Source organism: Ovis aries, chromosome 20 (assembly GCF_016772045.2).
Source record: "Ovis aries strain OAR_USU_Benz2616 breed Rambouillet chromosome 20, ARS-UI_Ramb_v3.0, whole genome shotgun sequence".
NCBI classification, from domain to species: domain Eukaryota; kingdom Metazoa; phylum Chordata; class Mammalia; order Artiodactyla; family Bovidae; genus Ovis; species Ovis aries.
In genome coordinates this window covers 33681682-33702769 of record NC_056073.1, presented here as the reverse complement: position 1 = coordinate 33702769, position 21088 = coordinate 33681682, and the positions used below count along the sequence as shown (strand labels likewise).

Here is a 21088-nt window from a genome sequence, read left to right as displayed (position 1 = left end):
ATACAAATAATCCCATTTACAATTGCATCCAAAAAATAAAGTACTTAGAAATAATTTTAAGCAAGGTGTTGAAAGATCTATGTATGAAAACATTCAAGACACTCATGAAATGGTTAAAAGACACAAAAGGAAACATATTTCATATTTATTGACTGAAAGAATTAATATTGTTAATAAATCCATACTATCCAAAGCTATCTACATATTCACTGCAGTCTCTTTCAAAATTCCAAAGGCATTTTTCACAAAACAAACAAAAAAAAATTTCTACAACTTGTATAAAACTATGGAATTGGAGGAATCAACTTACCTGACTTCAGGCTCTACTACAAAGCCACAGTCATCAAGACAGTATAATACTGGCACAAAGACAGAAATATAGATCAATGGAACAAAATAGAAAGCCCAGAGATAAATCCGCACGCATATGGACACCTTATCTTTGACAAAGGAGGCAAGAATATACAGTGGAGTAAAGACAATCTCTTTAACAAGTGGTGCTGGGAAAACTGGTCAACCACTTGTAAAAGAATGAAACTAGATCACTTTCTAACACCGCACACAAAAATAAACTCAAAATGGATTAAAGATCTAAACGTAAGATCAGAAACTATAAAACTCCTAGAGGAGAACATAGGCAAAACACTCTCTGACATAAATCACAGCAGGATCCTCTATGATCCACCTCCCAGAATTCTGGAAATAAAAGCAAAAATAAACAAATGGGATCTAATTAAAATTAAAAGCTTCTGCACAACAAAGGAAAACTATAAGCAAGGTGAAAAGACAGCCTTTGGAATGGGAGAAAATAATATCAAATGAGCAACTGACCAACAACCAATCTCAAAAATATACAAGCAACATATGCAGCTCAAGTTCAGAAAAATAAATGACCCAATCAAAAAGAGGGCCAAAGAACTAAATAGACATTTCTCCAAAGAAGACATACGGATGGCTAACAAACACATGAAAAGATACTCAATATCACTCATGATCAGAGAAATGCAAATCAGGACCACAATGAGGTACTACTTCACACCAGTCAGAATGGCTGCGATGCAAAAGTCTGCAAGCAATAAATGCTGGAGAGGGTGTGGAGAAAAGGGAACCCTCCTACACTGTTGGTGGGAATGCAAACTAGTACAGCCACTATGGAGAACAGTGTGTAGATTCCTTAAAAAATTGCAAATAGAACTGCCTTATGACCCAGCAATCCCACTTCTGGGCATACACACTGAGGAAACCAGAATAGAAAGAGACGCATGTACCCCAGTGTTCATCGCAGCACTGTTTATAATAGCCAGGACATGGAAACAACCTAGATGTCCATCAGCAGATGAATGGATAAGAAAGCTGTGGTACATATACACAATGGAGTATTACTCAGCCATTAAAAAGAATACATTTGAATCAGTTCTAATGAGGTGGATGAAACTGGAGCCTATTATACAGAGTGAAGTAAGCCATAAAGATGGTAATGATGACCCTGTATGCGAGAGAGCAAGAGACACAGATGTGTAGAGCAGACTTTTGGACTCTGAGGGAGAGGGAGAGGGTGGGATGATTTGGGAGAATGGCATTGAAACATGTATACTATCATGTAAGAAACGAATTGCCAGTCTATGTTTGATGCAGGATACAGGATGCTTCGGGCTGGTGCACGGGAATGATCCAGAGAGATGGAATGGGGTGGGAGGTGCGAGGGGGTTCATGTTTGGGAACTCATGTACACCCATGGTGGATTCATGTCAATGTATGGCAAAACCAATACAGTATTGTAAAGTAAATAAACTAAAAATTTTAAAAATGAAATAAAATAAAACTGTTGTTCTTCAGTTGCCAGGTCCAGTCTGTCTCTTTGTGACTTCACAGACTGCAGCACGCCAGACTTCCCTGTCCCTTACCATCTCCTAGAATTTGCCCAAGTTCATGCCAATGGAATCGGTGATGCCATCCAACCCTCTCATCCTCTGTCACCCTCTTTTTCTTCTTCCTTCAATCTTTCCCAGCATCAGGGTCTTTTCCAATGAGTCAGCTGTTCACATTAGGTGGCCAAAGTACTGGACGTTCAGCTTCAGCATCAGTCATTCCGAAGAGTATATGGGGTTGATTTCCTTTAAGGTTGACTGGTTTTGATCTCCTTGGTGCCCAGGGACTCTCAAGAGTCTTCTACAGCACCACTTTTCTAAAACACCAGTTCTTCAGCACTCTGCCTTCTTTATTGTCTGTCCAGCTCTTACATGAGTACATGACTACTGAAAAGAGCATAGCCTTGACTATACAGACCTCTGTCGGCAAAGTGATGTTTTTGCCTTTAACACACTGTCTAGGTTTGTCATAGCTTTCCTGCCAAGAAACAATCGTCTTCTAATTCATGGATGCAGTCACCATCCACAGTGATTTTAGAGCCCAAGAAGAGGAAATCTGGCACTGCTTCCACCTTTTCCCCTTCTATTTGCCATGTAAGTGATGGGACCAGATGCCATGATCTTAGCTTTTTTGATATTGAGTTTTAAGCCAGCTTTTTCACTCTCCTCTTTCACCCTCATCAGAGGCTCTTTAGTTCATCTTCGCTTTCTGACATTAAAATTGTATTATTCACATATCTGAGGTTGCTGATATTTCTCCCAGCAATCTTGCTTCCAGCTTTTAGGACTCATCCAGTCCAGCATTTCGCATGACATGCACTGCATATAAGTTAAATCAGCAGGGTGACAATATTCAGCCTTGACAGACTCCTTCACTAATTTTGAACCAGTTTATTGTTCCTTTTCTGCTTGTAACTGTTGCCTTTTGAACTGCATAAAGGTTTCTCAGAAGATGGGTAAGGTTTATCTGGTGTGCCCATCTCTGTAAAATTTTCCACTTTGTTGTGATCCACACAGTCTGGTGAGGTCAATGAAGCAGACGTTTTTCCAGAATTCCCTTGCTTTCTCTATGTTCCAGCAAATGTTGCTAATTTGATCTCTATTCCTCTTGCCTTTTCTAAACTCAGCTTGAACATCTGGAAGTTCTAGATTCACATAATGCTGAAGCCCTGCCTGGAGGATTTTGAGCATAACCTTACTAGCACTGGAGATGAGTGCACCTGTCCAGTGGCTTGAACATTCTTTAGTACTGCTCTTCTTGGGAATTAGGATGAGGATTGACCTCTTCCTGTCCTCTGGCCACTGCTGGCTTTTCCAAATTTTCTGACACATTGAGTGGAGCACTTTAAATGCATCATCTTTTAGGATTTTAAATAGCTTTGCTGGAATTCCATCACCTCCACTAACTTTATTGGCAGCAGTTCTTCTTAAGCCCCACTTGACTTCACATTCCAGAATGTCTGGCTGTAATGAGAGACTACACCATTGTGATTATCTGGGTCATTAAGATATATTTTTGTATATCTCTTCTGTGTCCTTTTTCCATTTCTTCTTGGTCTATTTTGCTGTATTAAATCACAAAATACCAAAGAGTCAAAGTGATCTTGAGAAAGAAGAACAAAATTCGAGACTATGGTTTCTGATTTCAAATTGCATTAGAAAACTATAAGAATCAAAAACAGAATGATTTGCTTCTGGCACGAAAACAGACGCGTAGATCAACAGAGCAGAACAGCAAAGCTGGAAAGAAAAGTAAACCCATATATTGTTGGTTAGCTTATGAAAAAGGAGCCAAGAATATCTAGTGGGGAAAGGACAAGCTTTTCAAAATGGCACTGGGAAAACTGGATAGTCCTATGAAAAATTGAAACTGTACCCTTGTCTTTTACCATATACAAAAATCAAATAAAAAGCGATTAAAAGTTGAACCTAAGACTTTAAGCAACTAAACCCCTAGAAGAATACATTGAGCTACTCTTCTTGCCATTGGTCTTTGCAACGAGTTTTGGGATTTCACACCAAAAGCAAAGGCAACAACTGCAAAAACATACAAGTGGGACCACATCAAACTCCAAACAAAGAAACATCAACAAAATCAAATGGCAATTTACAGATTGACAGAAGATATTTCCAAATCATATATTTGATAAGGGCTTAATATCCAAAGTACATGAGACATACAACTCAAGGGCAAAAAGCCCCAAATAACCCCAAATTTTAATGGAGTGTAAGGAAAGTAAGAGTTTCAATAAATCTGAAGATTAGACTGTAGATGAGAGACACAGCAAGGTTTTCCTTCTAGAACACCAAAAGCCTGTGCCTTCCTGGTGTTAATTTCTTCATCTCCACTCACTTGTTTGACAATTACAGTTCACAGTGTACATTCTTCAGTCAATAGCAATCACCCCACAGTGAGCTATAATGTGTACTAAGAACAGCCCCATTGCAGGGAGGAGGCTAATCATACTTACTAATGAGGCATATCAAAGGGAAGGTAATTTCCAGAGTTTACAACTCCATTGTTTCTATGTTTCATTTCAAAATTGAGCCACCTAGTAAGGAAAATGAATTAAGAGTCCTCAATAATATATAGATAGAAAATCAGTTTTAAATGGGAGTATTAATGGATTGTAATTTGAGGGTAATTTATTACTACTGTTGTAACTGTAGTCCTTTTGATTCTCTATTGCATCCATTAATAATTTATTATAAATATTAATACCAACACAGGGATCCATACTACTAAAGTTATAGTGAATAGAGAAAGACATAGAATATATTAGGCAAGAAGTGATAGTATGGGAAGTCAACAATGGTAGTAAGGTAAAGGGCAGTATTGCCTTGAGGAAGGAAGGTTCTCAAAGTTACTTGAAACACCAAGATCGAGCCAGATGTGAGGAATTAGCTTAATTTGTAAACAAGAAACTCTACCAGAAGAAATTTAAGTTCATAAAAACATTACAATGCTAAAACCAAAATTTAGGCAGAGAATAGAGTAGGGGCAGGTATATAAACATTCAAAGTTCTCCATTGCTTAGTGCATCAGGCACTCAAGGACCACCCTCACTGAGGTCTTTCTCTATTGCTCAACCTGCAGGTACCAGCATGGAGAAAGAGATAGCACTACTCCACAGGCAGTTGAACCCAACTTTTATGGCTTCATGGCTTTCCTTAAGAAGCATTCCATGCGTTAGATTTCCTCCATCCCATCCCATCAGGTTGACTTCCCATGGTCAACAGGAGTCCTCACCCTGGGATCATTCCACAATCCCCATGGCTCCAGCTCCCAGCTTCCGTGGACACCAGTGGACTTACAACCCTGTCCGAGGTATGAAAGGCTGCAGCATGGCTTGTCTATGTGGTTCTCACTCTGTTCAGACTGTCACAGATTAGTGAGTTCACTCCCCAACAGCTTCAAATGTCTCCCCCGTCCCAGTGGATGGCCATGGACGTGGGAATCTCTCCCTGTGCTTCAGCTCCTTCTCTCCCAGGTGCAGGCTGGTCCCACTTGCTCTGCTCCTTCTTTTCCCTTCCTCGTTGTCCCTTCTTTCCTTTGTCCTACTGAGTTCTGTATGGATCTGGATATTCCTTCTCAGTAGTCAGGGAGTCCTGCCAGTGTTCCCCTGGTCTTCTGTGAGAATTGCTCCATCTTTAGACATTCTTGATGCATCGTGGAGAGAGGTGTACCCCACTTCCACCTACCCCTCCGTCATCTTGTCCACCCCCATTTGCGCATGTATTAGAAACACGTTTCCCTTTCTATTAAGTAACACTGTCATCACCACACATGTTTGTCTTTTGCTTTTTGAAGAGAACACAGGTAAGTTCCTCTCTTTTTAGTTCAGTCAGTCATTCAGTGGTGTCCGACTCTATGTGACCCCATGGACTTCGGCAACACAGGCTTCCCTGTCCAAAAACAACTCCCAGAGCTTGTTCAATCTCATGATTAGATCTCATGATTAGATCATGAAGCTCAAACTTAGATCCTCAGACCTTATTAATTTTTTATTCATGAAAATATGTAACCTTTGAAAATCTCTCCCTATTTGTCCTACCCTCCAGTCTGGTGGCTCAGACAGTAAAGCGTCTGTCTACAATGCACCCCAGGTTCAAGCCCTGGGTTGGGAAGATCCCCTGGAGAAGGAAATGGCAATCCACTCCAGTACTATTGCCTGGAAAATCCCATGGAAAGAGGAGCCTGGTAGGCTACAGTGTATGGGATCGCAAAGAGTCGGTCACGACTGAGCAGACTTCACTTCACTTCACTTCCAGTCTTTGGTAATTATTTTTTGTACTCTGAGTTCCATCTTTTTTTTTTTTTTTTCTACTGAGTTTCCTTATAATTGAGATCATATGGTATTTGCCTTTCTCTGATTTGGTTCACTTGGGGTGATGCCCTTCAGTTTCATCCATGTTGCCACAAATGGAAGGATTTATTTCTTTTTCTAATGGCTAAATAATATTTAACTATATATGTCATATCACATTGTTTTAATCCATTCACCTCTTGAAAGATACTCAGGTTGTTCCTATACCAAGGCTACTATGAATAATGCTGCAATGAACATGGGAATACAGGTCTCTCTTTGAGACAATGATTTCATTTCCTTTGACTACATATCCCGAAGTGGGATAATGCATCACATAACAGTTCTTTTCTAAATTTCTTTTTTTTAATTTTAATTTTTACTTTATTTTGCTTTACAATACTGTATTGGTTTTGCCATGCATTGACATGAATCAGCCTCAGATATACATGAGTTCCCAATCCTGAACGCCCCTCCCACCCCATATCATCTCTCTGGATCATCCCCGTGCACCAGCCCCAATTTCTTGAGAAACTTCCACAGTACTTTTTCATGGTAGTTGCACCAGTATACATCCCCACCAACAGTGCATAAGCACTCTGTTTTCTCCACATCCTCAATAACATTCGTCATTTCTTACATTTTTGGTACTAGCCATTCAAACAGGTATGACATGATATCTCTTGTTCTTTTGATCTTCATTTCCTTTGATTATTAGTGATGCTGAGCATCTTGTCATATACCTCTTGATCATCTACATGTCTTATTTGTGGGAAAATGTCTATTCTTTAAAGATGTAGCATACATTATATTTACTATATTCCAATATATGAAACTCAGTTGCCAACCTATATATCAACAACGAGCTATCAGAAAGTGGAATAAAGAAAACAATCCCATTTACTATTGCATCACAAAAAGATAAAACACTTAGAAATAAACTTAAGCAAGGTGTTGAAAAATTTGATGCAAAACCTTTAAGACATTGATAAGAGAAATTTAGAAAGAGTTAAAGATATGTAAAGTTAGGCTGTCTATTCACTGTGTTTCTTGAGGTAGGATTTGTATTACTATAAACTTCCTTCTTAGAACTGCTTTCGTTACATCCTATAGGTTTTAGATCATCATGTTTTCATTGTTCTTTGTTTCTATGAGTGTTTTGATTTCCCTTACTTCTTCAGTGGAGAAGGCAATGGCACCCCACTCCAGTACTCTTGCCTGGAAAATCCCATGGACGGAGGAGCCTGGAGGGCTGCAGTCCATGGGGTCGCTAAGAGTCAGATACTTCTTCAGTAACCTGTTCATTATTTAGAAATGTGTTGTTTAATCTCCATGTGTTTGTGTTCTTTAGAGTTGTTGTTTTTTTCCCTATGATCGATATCTAGTCTCATAGTGTTGTGGTCAGAGAAAATGCTTGATATACTTTCAATTTCTTTAAATTTACTGAGGTTTGATTTGTGACCCAAGATGAGGAAAATGTTCCATGTGCACTTGATTTGGATGGAATGTGCTGAAGATACCAATTAGGTCTGTCTGCTCTAATATTTCCTTTTAGGCTTATGTGTCCTTATTAATATTCTGTTTTGATGATCTGTCCATTGGTATAGGTATGATGTCAACATGCCCTACACTTATTGTATTACTGTCAACTTCCCCTTTTATGTTAGTTAGTGTTTAACTATGTATTGAGGTACTCTTACATTGGGTATATAAATATTGAAAATTGTTATGTCTTTTTCTTGGACTGATCCCTTAATCATTTGTTAGTGTCCTTCTTTATCTCTTATAACAGTTTTTATTTTAAGGTCTATTTTTTCTGTTATGAGAATTGCCAATCTGGCTTTCTTTTTTTTTCTTTTTCATCCTCTCACTTTCAGTCTGTATGTGTCTCAAGGACTGAAGTGGGTCTCTTGTAGACAGCATATATATGGGTCTTGTTTTTGTATCCATTCAGCCAGTCTGTGTCTTTTGGTAAGAATGGGAGAAAATAATAGCAAAAAAAAAGCAACTGAAAAAGGATTGCTTTCTAAAATACAAGCATCTCAAACAACTCAGTCATCAAAAGAGAAGGCAAGAACTGCAAAATAAACTAGTGGGACCACATCAAACACAAAAACTTTTGCATAGTGAAAGAAACCATCCATAGAATGAAATGGCAACCTATGGAATTAAAAAAAAAATATTTGCAAAACACATATTTGGTAAGGGCTTCATATCCAGGTATATGTAAGAGACTCATGCAACTCATAGGAAAAGAAATCAAACAACCCAAATTATTAAATGAGCAGAGGAAGAGCAAGTGTTTTGAAACATCTGAAGAGTAGACAGTAGATGAGAGACACTAAGTTTTTCCTTCCAGAACAGAAGCCTGTGTCTTCCTGGGATTGCATTCTTTGTCTCCAATCACCTATTTAGTGATTGGAGTTCCCAGTATACAGCCTTTATTCAATAGCTATCACTCTACACTGAGATATATGTGCTAAGAAGAGCCCTACTAACTATAAAAAACTAACAATTGCATACTTAATCTTGAAGCATATAAAATCCAAGGTGATTTTCAGAATTTTCCACTCCTTTGTTTTCTACATTCTATTTCAAAATTGAAACACTTAATATGGAAAAATGAGTAGCGGACCTCAACAATACATGGATAGAAAATCAGTTAAAACTGGGAGCATTACTGGATTATAATTTGGGGGAATGTATTATTACTAACACTTGTAATATTATTCCCTTTATTTCTCATGTACACTAGGTTGATGTTTATTTAAAATAGTAATACCAGCACAGAGCACATAGTACTCAAGTTACAGTAGTTTGAGAAAGACAAAGCTTATGAGGCAGGAAGTGAAATCACAGAAAGTTAGCAGTGGTATCAAAACAAGGGGCATCCTGCCTAGAAAGAAAGCAGAGTTCTCTAATTTTTGGAGAAAACATGAAGAAGCCAGATGTGAGACACCCAGCTTAAAAGCATACCAGAAACTGCACCAGAAGGAAAATGAAGTTCATAAAATATGCTGATGCTAAACGCCAAAATCCAGGCAGTAAGAGAATAGGGTAGGGTTTATGTAGATGCTGAAAACTACTCAGAGAGGTAGACATGGAAGCAAATACATGAATGAGCATCAGAAATATTAAAGCACAAAAGGGTCTGAAAAATAAATCGTAAAGGGACTTGGTAGTCTGAATAAGAGAATCAAATTAGAAAACCAAAATATAAAGACTTGTGCACATGATAGACCCAGAGAATGCTCAGGAGAGAAAATTTTGGCCTTAGTGGACCAGCGAACAGAAGCCTCCAGCATTAGGAACAAAAACCCTGGGCAGGACTCACGACTGTGCGCTTCTGGGAACAGCCTCAGTTTCAAAATGTGGGCACTATACCACCTAAAAGAGAACACAGACAAGGATTATAGCTTGCTATGGCACTGAATCACAGACAGTAGTGTGTGAATCAGCCATAGGTATACCTATGTTCCCTCGAATTTTAACCTCCTTTCCACTTCCTTCCTGTCCCAAACCTCAAAGTTGTTACAGAAAAATATGGAAGGCTTCACAGATTTGTGTGTCTTCCTTGGGCAGGGGCCATGCTAATCTTCTCAGTATTATTCCAGTTATTTAATATACATGTTACTGAAGCAAACACACATCTAACATTTTAGCAGAATAAAAAATCATAGAGTTAGTCATCTACCAATAAATGATCAATTACATTAGGAATTAGGGTATTCTGCTATATTTACTATCCATTATAGAATTTGAATTTTATAATGTCCAAAATTCCATGTAGGAACTAATCACATATTTATGCATAACGCATGTATACTGCACGGAAATATATGCACACAAACACGTCTGTGTTATACAACTTATTATTCTCCTTGCCTCTCACAATAAGGTCTTTAGTTGATGACAGATATAGTCCCAAATTTCTCCAACTTATATGTCTCTTTTTTGAGAACCACTTTTATTTTCATCATGTAATTTCAAATGACCATTTTATTCTTAGATACCATGCCCCTTTAAACAAACGAAGAGCAGAGAAAACCTCGTAAATGCTGATATCTTATCCTTCATTAAATTACCACTCTTCTGGTAAATTGGAAAAAGAATCATGTTCAGATCTCATTCAGGAGGATAAAATCTCTATTTTATCAATTCTCTTGTCCAAACTCAGTTCTTGCTCACTTCAGTCTTAAATTCTGCCTATTTACAAAGGATGCACAGGAAAAATAATATCAAAATCACACTTGCAAGAGTCTATGATTTTATGCTTCTGTTGGCCAAAGGTAGGGCCAGGAATAATTTCTGAAATATTACAATACATCATGGAAGCATGAAGGTCTAGTTCTCCTATCAAAGAGGAGATGTTTGGAGATGGTTCAAAAACTAATCCCCATGGGTTGTCAGAATGTACTCCTGACCAGACAGATAAATTTTGTCCCTAAAAAGTCAAAGTCAGGAAAGGGCAGGCCTTGTTTGCAGAGCCAATGACGTTGTCTTGGGTGCTGACAAGGTAATATTCTTGTATTACCATTTGTAGTTTTATTTGCTGTTTTCTCAAAGAAACAAATGTAATGAGAAGATTAAAGATGCATAAAAGTAGAAGAGCTGTTGCGGTGCCTAGAAGAAAGGCTAGCCAGGAGAACCAGGCCCCCACACTGATAATTGTCAGAGACTATAACAGTGAGTGTTTTATAGACAGAGTGGAACAAGTGGATAGAACCAATGTTCTAGGATCACTGCTGTTTTGCAGTCAAAGACAAAATATTTTTCTCTTTAAGCAGAGTCATCACAGCTCCTGATGTGTTCCTGTTACACACATGCAGACCGAGAGCCACAGGCATGTGTGATATGACATCAGGAAGTGAACAGATGAGTGTATTGGTGCCCAGTAACCTGCATCTGCTAATAATGGGACCTGTGGAAAATTACTTGCCCTCTCCAAGTCATTGCATCTTCATTAACATAACTTGATGATCATAGTGAAGATTAAGGCTATCTCACAGGGTTACTGTGAAACACAAATTTTAAGATATTTGAAAGCTTTTGGGAAAGTATCACAGACATGCATGGGGTTACTAAGGTGAGTGAGCAGACCCAAAAAACAGTATCCTTTTTCTCTTAGTATTCTCTCTGTACTCTGTACTACGATCAGTCAGTAATGTATTTACTGTTACTCCAGTGTGATGGTAAACCACACAGATCAACTGTATTTTTCTTGTCATTTCAGTGTCTAAAATGCAGGCATTAGTCAATGTAGAGTGAAAAAAATTACGAACTCCTAGAGGGCCTTGCTGCTCAGAGTTTGCAGAGTTCCAACATTAAACTGTCTTAAAAGAATGGCCTAAACACTCTGGCTCAGAATTAAGTTCCAAATGTTTGCAGAGCACAGAAGTACTTCTGGGAGCAATACAAAAATGCAGGGAGTAACCTATTCTCCAACTATCTATCTGTGCAAATATCATCATCCATGTAAATTGATACAGAATGTGCTCCTTCTTCCCCACCCCAGCAGCTACAGCACCAAATCCTGCTCAGAGAAACAGGGAAAGAGAAGGCTTCCCTCCACAGGATGGGTTTATTAAACTAAGGTGACTCAATCATCTCATAATGGCTCATGTTTTTATTTAAGCAGTGTCCTGCCTGCTCCATCTGCTGGTCCTGTCAAATCTGCTCTTGTGCCAAGGCAACTCATGCCCATCCTGCAGTCCAGATGTATTTGACATCCCCCTGAAAACACTTACAGACCTGTTTATCGATGCCGCCAGGCTGTCCCACGACTTCCATTACCTTTCCACCATAATGTTCAATGAGTTTGTAAGTACTATGGTGGCAGTGGTTTAGATGCTAAGTCATGTCTGACTCTTGCAACACCATGGACTGTAGCCCACCAGGCTCCCAGATGGAACCTGGTGTAATTGACTGGGCTATACCGTCCTTTAAACAAGAAGGCTACATCAGCCAACGTCAAATAACACAATCTCTATGTCAAAGAAGCCGTCTGCTGATAAGATGTGGAAATTGAAGAAAGGATCAGTTTTGTGATATCTCAAAGATTCATTAGAAGTGCAATAACGTTTTCAATTTCCTTTCATTCATTTTCTTTTGTAAATTTCCAAAGTAAATGATGTTGTATTTGTCAGTTCGGAATGACATAAAAGAATACAATAGACTCAGTGGAATAAACAACAGAAATTTATTTCCTCACAGTTCTTGGGGCGAGGTACCAGATAAGGGTGCCAGCAAGGTGAGGTTCTGATAAGAACTTTCTTCCCATGCTGGCTTCTCCGTGTGTCCTCACACAGGGTGGTGGCTGGGGAAGAGAGATAGAATAAAAGACACCGAGTCACAGAGAGAATTCTCTGGTGTTTTGCTTCATGAAGACACTAAACCTATTGGATCAGTGTTCTACCTTAAGAGCTCATTTAACCTTAATGGGCTTCGCCGGTGGCTCAGATGGTAAAGAATCTGCCTGCAATGTGAGAGACCTGGGTTCTATCCCTGAGTCTGGAAGATTCCCTGGAGAAGGAAATGGCAAGCCACTCCAGTATTCTTGCCTGAGAACTCCCATGGACAGAGTAGTCTGGTGGGCTACAGTCCATGGGGTCCCAAAAAGTTGGAACCCTTTTCAAAACACAGTACTTTGGCAGTTAGGTCTCTAACACATGAATTTGAAGAACACACATTCAGTCCACAATACTACCTGACACAAAGCACTTTTAGGTGGGACTGGGGAAAGGAAGCATGTTGATTTACTGATGCTTCAATTTTTCTCTGAGCTTTCTTCTCCAGGCTCAGAGTAAATAGCCAATAAATGAGAACTGCCCTGCAGTGAACTGGGTGGATGGAATATGTTAAACAAAGCTGAAATCCGGTCACAAAGACAAATAATGGTAGTTTTTTTTTAATGCTACAAATTATTGTTTTAAGATTTGCAGGGTATAGCTTTAGAGCTACAGCAGAAGGGGAGTTTACAATTGGAAACAATTATTCTCTTTCTGACGAAGTTATTTGAAAGTTGTGTGTTAATTCTTTTAGGTCAGTCAAGGAACACACAGTAGAGCAGACAGCTAATAAAAAATGATACTAAAGGTTTTTAGTAAATTCGCATAGTTCTTTTTATTCACTAGTTTTTGTTTCATCCTCCATTATTGACTGTCCATTTTTTTTTCCAACTCTACCAAGTAATCTCTTTAAATGTTCATAACTTTCGCTAAAGATTACTTTTTCTCTATCAATGTTAGCTAGATTTCTACTCTTATTATTCTCAGTCCATTGCTTAGTATTTCCTATAACTTTATGCCTTGTTTTTCTGACGTACTATTTTGTCACCATAAACAAAATTGTATTCTGCACCTGGGATGAACACTAAGCTTTTTGGTGTGTGGATTCAGAGATAAGTCAAAGTCATAACTGTATAATTCTTTATAAGGGAATATATTGGTTCTAACCCACAAGAAACAAGAAATTAAATGGTTAAATATAGGTGCTTGCATGCATTCTAAGTCACTTCAGTTGTGTTCAACTCAACTCTGCAGCCCTACTGACTGAAGTCCAACAGGCTCCTCTGTCCATAGGATTCACAAGTCAAGAATCCTGCAGTATGCTGCTGTACCCTCTTGCAAGGAATGCTCTTCACCTAGGGATCAAACCTGAGTCTTCTTATATCCCTTGCATTGGCGAGAATGTTCTTTACCACTACCATCACCTGGGAGGCACCAATTATTGGTACTTATGTACTATATTTGGAGAAAAGAATGGCACTCCACTCCAGTACTCTTGCCTGGAAAATCCCATGGATGGAGGAGCCTGGTGGGCTGCAGTCCATGGGGTTGCTAAGAGTCAGACACGACTGAGCGACTTCACTTTCACTTTTCACTTTCATGCATTGGAGAAGGAAATGGCAACCCACTCCAGTGTTCTTGCCTGGAGCATCCCAGGGACAGGGGAGCCCAGTGGGCTGCTGTCTATGGGGTCGCACAGAGTCGGACACGACTGAAGTGACTTAGCAGCAGCAGCAGCATGTACTATATTTCGTTCAAATACTAAGAAAAAAAAAGATAATGATAAAACAGAAAAGGGGAAATGTTAAACTTGGAAATGTTTTATGTAAAATCATTTGTATAGAGACAATGTATAGAAAAAGTACGAAAGGAATGACTTTCAAATTTTGTGATGCCCCCCCCCATTTAAAAAAAAATTACACGTCTATCAAACATGTTAATGTTCTGGTAATGGGGTAATCTACTGAATGCCCAACGACCCTAACTAATTGCATGATCACTTTCAGAATGAAAAATATGCCCAGGGCAAACAGTACTATATCAATGCCACCAAGAGCTGCCACACCAATCGCCTTCATACTCCTGAAGAAAGAGACAAAGCCCAACAGATGAACGTGAGTCTTTCACCTGTTTTTTTTTTTGTTTGTTTGTTTGTTTGTTTTTTACCAGATCAAATGAGACAGTATGTAGCTTACCAGGCTTCAGATTATTAGAGGTAATGGTAACTGTACATACAGAAAAAGGTGAAGGAACTGTAAGCAATTGAAGAGAAATTATATTATGCAATTAGTGAAGCATAGGCAGAAACAAGTGGTGACTAAAGATCTGTAGAAGCAACATAAATAACAGATCTATAAATTGTCCATGCAGACAAGTTTAGTTCAACCAATGTATTAGACACAGGATTGCAGCTATTATACTGTACAAAAACAGGAAATAAATGGGAATTTTCATGTATAAAATATGATTGCAAAATTCATGAAATGTAAGAAACACACCCAGTTTTGAGTACTCCATGTTACTAGTGACTGCTACGTGGAGTCCTATACGGCACCATCTGAGCCCTCTCATCTTCCTTTCAAGAATCTCCTGATTCTGCTTCTACTTCCCTGACACCACCTTCATTGGTCATTCTCAATGACTCCTCTGTCACCTTTTATTCTTAATTTGTAAGTCTCCCCCATAATGGCCTATAAAACATTGCCTTGCTTCTCATGTCCACAAAAATTGCCTCTGTTCTGAGGATAACACAGTTTACATATTAAGCCTCAATCATTTATGGCAGCTCCAAATTTTCATCATTATAATCTTTCCTTTCTGATTTCCTGTATTATCCTTCATCCTAACATTATTTAAAGTATTTTCACATGCATCCCCCCTTAAAATACTATCTTCTCTCTCTACATCTTTCTTTATGATACCAGCATTTTTTTCCTCTGTTAAGCTCATTAATAAAGATGATGATCAAGTAAAGGAAAAATATCAAAGTGGAGGAGGAGGAGGGATTTTTCAATAAGCTTAAATTTAAAGTTTACTGAGAGTTACTACATGGACATATATTTTACTGAGCACTTTATGTGCATTACTATATTTAACGCTATTCAGTTCTCTGTTCTTTACCACTAAAACGGTTCATGGCTTTAAAGAAATCAAGCATATTAACTAGAGATCTTCAGCCTCCGGGATTTTCAGACTCAATTTTGCTAGTAGTAGTGAACTAGGGGGAAAACCCTCCATTGTGAATCCCACTGATGCTGTTACTAAAGACAACGCTGTGCCATTTTCGGCCTGGACACATGTCAACAAAACAGACTCTTCTGATGTCAGCAGGGGGCTGGTGTCGGGATCAGCTGAGGAGAGAAGCCTGTTTAGGAATGCCATGTCTTCTTCCTTGTCTCTTTGTTGTAATATCATAAAACAATTACCGATCAAACATCAATACGAAGGACTCATCTGATTCATTAATACGAATGAATCACTGGGTGACAGTGATGTGGGCACAGGTGGAATCCCTCTTTCCTGGGTCAGGCACTGCAGGCACGTACTGACTTTCTGTAAATACTTAGATTCTCTCACGCAAATATACAAACACAGAAGAACTCACTGAGTGGTGGTAGAATTTCAGAGGAAAACGAAAATTCTTCATGTTATATAGAACTCATCAGAAGAATTAGTTTCTAAAATACCTAGGCTCTTAATAATTCAGTGAAGTGTGAACTAATAGCTTACATTTTATACTTTTGCAACTTTAACTACCTTCAAATATCTCTGCATACACATAGGAATAACCAAGTTTTTTAGGTCAGCTGCTCTGAGCAAAGATCACATGTTACCAAAACCACTGAATTGTGATTATTTTAATGAGATTATTTCTTATGGTTGCTTAGAATGAAGACCTTAGTAAGTGGATACTCATATTACTGTACTCCTGGAATAGACCTCTGTATCATCTAGTCAAAGAGCTGCCGAGTTTGAGAAATGTCTCAGATGCTATCCTATCAAATGCCATAAAGAATGAGAAAAATTCAGACAAACTTCAAGGATTCATAGAGAGGCAATTCAGCCAGGTGAGCATCCTGCAGAGGGCTTTCTTGCTTTTTTCATGAATGGAAGAGGTGACCTCTGTAATGCGTAAGGTGTTTGGAATTATCTCATTTTGTAAGAAAAAGATTCATGACTTCTATATGCCAGACTGCTGCTACATAAAGCAGGAGCCTAGTCATTCATAGTGATAGATTCTACTGTGAAGGAATCAGAATTTCACTGCAATTTTTGACATGTGCAGCCTTCCCTGCTTTGTACACAATTCCACCAAAATCTTGCTTCTTCCTGGGCACAGGTGGTTGAACTATTTTCAAGAATAAGAGAACTAGAGAATAGAATTACAAACATCAGCATTTTCTTCAAAATATCCCAGGACATCTGCTATTCAAATTCCACTTGTCTTCTTTCTCTGTTCTCCTAAAATCAAAGGATGAAAGTGGGAAGGAAGAAAGGAGAAAGTTAAAACTAAACTTGAGTTATGTTTCTACTTTTTAGCTTCCTAATAGTTTTCTCATAGGCTGGCTCCAAAATCCATATCTAGAGAGTTTTATGAGGGCTTCCCTGGTGGCTCAGACAGTAAAGCATCTGCCCGCAATGCGGGAGACCCAGGTTTGATTCCTGGTTCAGGAAGACCCCCTGGAGAAGGAAATGGCAATCCACTCCAGCACTCTTGCCTGGAAAATCCCATGGACGGAAGAGCCTGATAAGCAACAGTTCATGTGGTCGCAAAGAGTCAGACATGACTGAGCGACTTCACATCACTTCAGAGAGTTTTATATTTTTATGTCTTCCCCATATTGTAAATTGATAATTAGAAGGGACAAAATAAGCTAACACTAATAAAATGCATAAGAAGTCATTATCTTTTGGGTGTTCAGATTATTCTTCCAGCCAGGTGGAAGATGTACGAGGCTCGTATCTACTGGTCAGGACTCCCATCCCTGACATCCAGCGATGAAGATAGGCGTCATTCTGAATTTTATAACCTGTTCCAGTGCCTGCGCAGTGATTCACGTAAAGTTGACATGTACACCAACATCCTGGCATGTCGAATCCGCAAAACGTGCTAAATCCACATCCATCCCATCCAGTTCTGAGACGGTCATAATGATCTATCCCATAGCAAGCTACTTTGAAATTTACAGCTGCTCTGTGAAATTTAATGCACGCTCTGTGAAATGGGTCTTCTCTTAAAAAAAATAAACACAGACTCTGTAGAGATGTCAAAATCTAAGAGGGCAAATTGTTCATATTTCCTATCTTCATTTAATAGAAAATCAAAAGAAAATCCATACCTACAATTGAGAGAATGAAGCTCCTATTAAAATTAGTCACAAAAAGAGGAAGCTGGCATTACAAAGAAGACCATTAAAAGATTACTTAAGAATCACAGCCAATTATTCTGGGTCAAGTTATTAGAATCAAAGAATTAGACAATGGTTGATGGTTCTGGTCATGCTACCAAGAAGACTGAATTCTCAGGATTCTTTATGAAACCCAGCCATGACCTGTCAGCCAACTATCACAGTGTTACACCATACAATACAAATGCTTTGCACCTTTGTATAAATAGCATGAGGTTTACTGAACTCTCTAAAGATTGTTAGGATGTTGTATTAGTCCTTCTGGGTTGCTATAACAAAATATCACAGGCTTAAAAACAAAGGAAATGGATTTCCACAGTGTGGTCATGCAGGGTCCATTCTGGTCACACACTTCTTACTATATCCTCACACGGGGGGAGGGCTCAGGAGCTCTGTGTGTCTCTTATATATAAAAGCACTCAACTCATTGAGGAGGCTCCATTCTTATAACTCTATCACCTCACAAAGGCCCCACCTATGGATGCCATAACCATGGGAATCAGGATTTCATCATACAAAATTTCTGGGGGACACAAAGGCTGAGACCACAGCAAATACAAAGGTGAATTGGCTCATCCCCCTCCAGGGGCTGTCGTCACCCACTCTCCACTGCATCCTCATTTCCTGCATCACCTTGCAGCCATTCCACACATTCTATCACTCTGGGTTTCCCAAGTCCAGGTCAGTCAAGTGTCAGCTCCATCTCATATTCAGCCTATTCAGTGTTTCCCTCTCCCCTGCTGAGGACCAGGGGACCTACCAGGAAATGCAGATGTGTCCATTTCTGCAAGGTTCCTTCTCTCTCCCTCTCTGGATCTTCATTCTTTGGGCCACGTTGGAACAGGGTAGATGGAAACGAGAGGGAAAAGTTCTGATATCACGGACTTACATGGTGCTGTTGTAGCCTTTTGTTGGTCCAGATGAAATGATCTGAAATTACCCCTGACTGACAAATGTTTCTCTTGTGGTGTATCCTTGTAATTTTCCAGGAAATTCACAGGTTGGGGATCCCCAACTTCATATTTCTTTTATAATCAGGGGAAATATTCTGGAACCCACAACTCCCCACCTGCAGTAGTCACCAGAGCCTCTCTGTTTCCCTCACTCTGCAAGCACCATCTGGAGAAAATTAAGTAGCCCACAGTGAGCTGCCTACTAGCTGACCCACAGGAAACCCATGTATCATAAACATTCTGAACAATTGAATGGCAGAAATACTGGTGTGCATCTGTCCCCCACCTGGGGCCTCTGGACAATTGTCCAACTGGTCACATAGACACAGAGGCAATTAGAATGCTGGATTCAAAAACACATTTATCGGAGAACTGAGATGCCATTCTCTCTTCCTTTTAGAGTAACTATCCTTGTCATTAACTATTTGGCCTTACAAACATGCCGTAGAAGGTCCCTGAATTATAAAACCCTCCAAATATACTGATTCTCTACTGAGACTGGATCAATGTGACTGCATTAGCATTTCTCAGCCTGTTCAACAGCATCCAAACAACCTGGGATGAGGGCCAGTTTCTTGAGTGGCTCTCCTAAGAAGACAGTGATGTTCCTGGGCGGGTGTTGCAGCATCTTTAGGGCTTTAGCAGTAATTCCTAGGAAACAGACAATAGGAAATCAAAAAGTAGAAGGGAAAGTGGGATGAATAAGAGGGAAGGAAGAGAAAGACAGAAGGAAGGAAAAGCGGCAAAGGGAAAGTGAGTCAAGGACTTGGGTAGTGAAGGATGAAATGCTGTTCAGTTCAGTTCAGTCACTCATTCGTGTCCAACTCTTTGCAACCCCATGAATTGCAGCACCCCAAGCCTCCCTGTCTATCACCAACTCCTGAAGTTCACTCAAACTCATGCCCATTGAGTCGGTGATGCCATCCAGCCATCTCATCCTTGGTCGTCCCCTTCTCCTCCTGCCCCCAATCCCTACCAACATCAAAGTCTTTTCCAATGAGTCAACTCTTCGCATGAGGTGGCCAAAGTACTGGAGTTTCAGCTTTAACATCATTCCTTCCAAAGAAAATCCTAGGGCTGATCTCCTTCAGAATGGACTGGTTGGATCTCCTTGCAGTACAAGAGACTCTCAAGAGTCTTCTCCAACACCACAGTTCAAAAGCATCAATTCTTTGGCGCTCAGCTTTCTTCACAGTCCAACTCTCACATCCATACATCACAACTGGAAAAACCATAGCCTTGACTAGATGGACTTTGTTGGCAAAGTAATGTCTCTGCTTTTCAATATGCTATCTAGGTTGGCCATAACTTTCCTTCCAAGGAGTAAGCGTCTTTAAATTTCATGGCTGCAATCACCATCTGCAGTGATTTTGGAGCCCCCAAAAATAAACTCTGATACTGTTTCCACTGTTTCCCTATCTATTTCCCATGAAGTGATGGGTCCAGACGCCATGACCTTAGTTTTCTGAATGTTGAGATTTAAGCCAACTTTTTCACTCTCCTCTTTCAATTTCATCAAGAGGCATTTTAGTTCCCTTCACTTTCTGCCATAAAGGTGGTGTCATCTGCATATCTGAGGTTATTGATATCTCTCCCGGCAATCTTGATTCCAGCTTGTGCTTCTTCCAGCCCAGCATTTCTCATGATGTACTCTGCATATACGTTAAATGAGCAGGGTGACAATATATAGCCTTGACGTACCCCTTCTCCTATTTGGAACCAGTCTGTTGGTCCATGTCCAGTTCTAACTTTTGCTTTCTGACCTGCATATAGGTTTCCTAAGAGGCAGGCCAGGTGGTCTGGTATTCCCATCTCTTCCATAATATTCCACAGTTTATTGTGATCCACACAGTCAAAGGCTTTGGCATAGTCAATAAAGCAGGAATTGATGTTTTTCTGGAACTCTCTTTCTTTTCCCATGACGCAGTGGATATTGACAATTTGATTTCTAGTTCCTCTGCCTTTTCTAAAACCAGCTTGAACATCTGGAAGTTCATGGTTCACGTATTGCTGAAACCTGGCTTGGAGAATTTTGAGCATTACTTTTCTAGCGTGTGAAATGAGTACAATTGTGTGGCAGTTTGAGCATTCTTTGGTATTTCTTTTCTTTGGGATTGGAATGAAAACTGACCTTTTCCAGTCCTGTGGCCACTGCTGAGTTTTCCAAATTTGCTGGCATATTGAGTGCAGCACTGTTTCAGAGTCATCTTTCAGGATTTGAAAGAGCTCAACTGGAATTCCATCACCTCCACTAGCTTTGTTCGT

The 21088-nt window shown here is 39.5% G+C and overlaps 1 protein-coding gene and 1 non-coding gene across 3 annotated transcripts; one reads left to right on the top strand and one right to left on the bottom strand.

The window, feature by feature from the left end:
• The first annotated feature begins 5056 nt into the window (after positions 1-5056).
• Positions 5057-17740, top strand: PRP2 (prolactin-related protein-2). Of its 2 annotated transcripts, none has more exons than XM_042236716.2 (5): positions 5057-5196; positions 11811-11995; positions 14469-14576; positions 16350-16529; positions 17385-17740. In XM_042236716.2, exons 1-5 carry the CDS (start codon positions 5142-5144, stop codon positions 17574-17576), a joined length of 720 nt encoding a protein of 239 aa, XP_042092650.1. In that variant the 5' UTR covers positions 5057-5141; the 3' UTR covers positions 17577-17740.
• Positions 9713-9821, bottom strand: LOC114109744 (U6 spliceosomal RNA). The gene has a single exon (XR_003586327.2). It is a non-coding gene; the product is annotated as a U6 spliceosomal RNA (small nuclear RNA).
• Positions 17741-21088: the final 3348 nt, after the last annotated feature.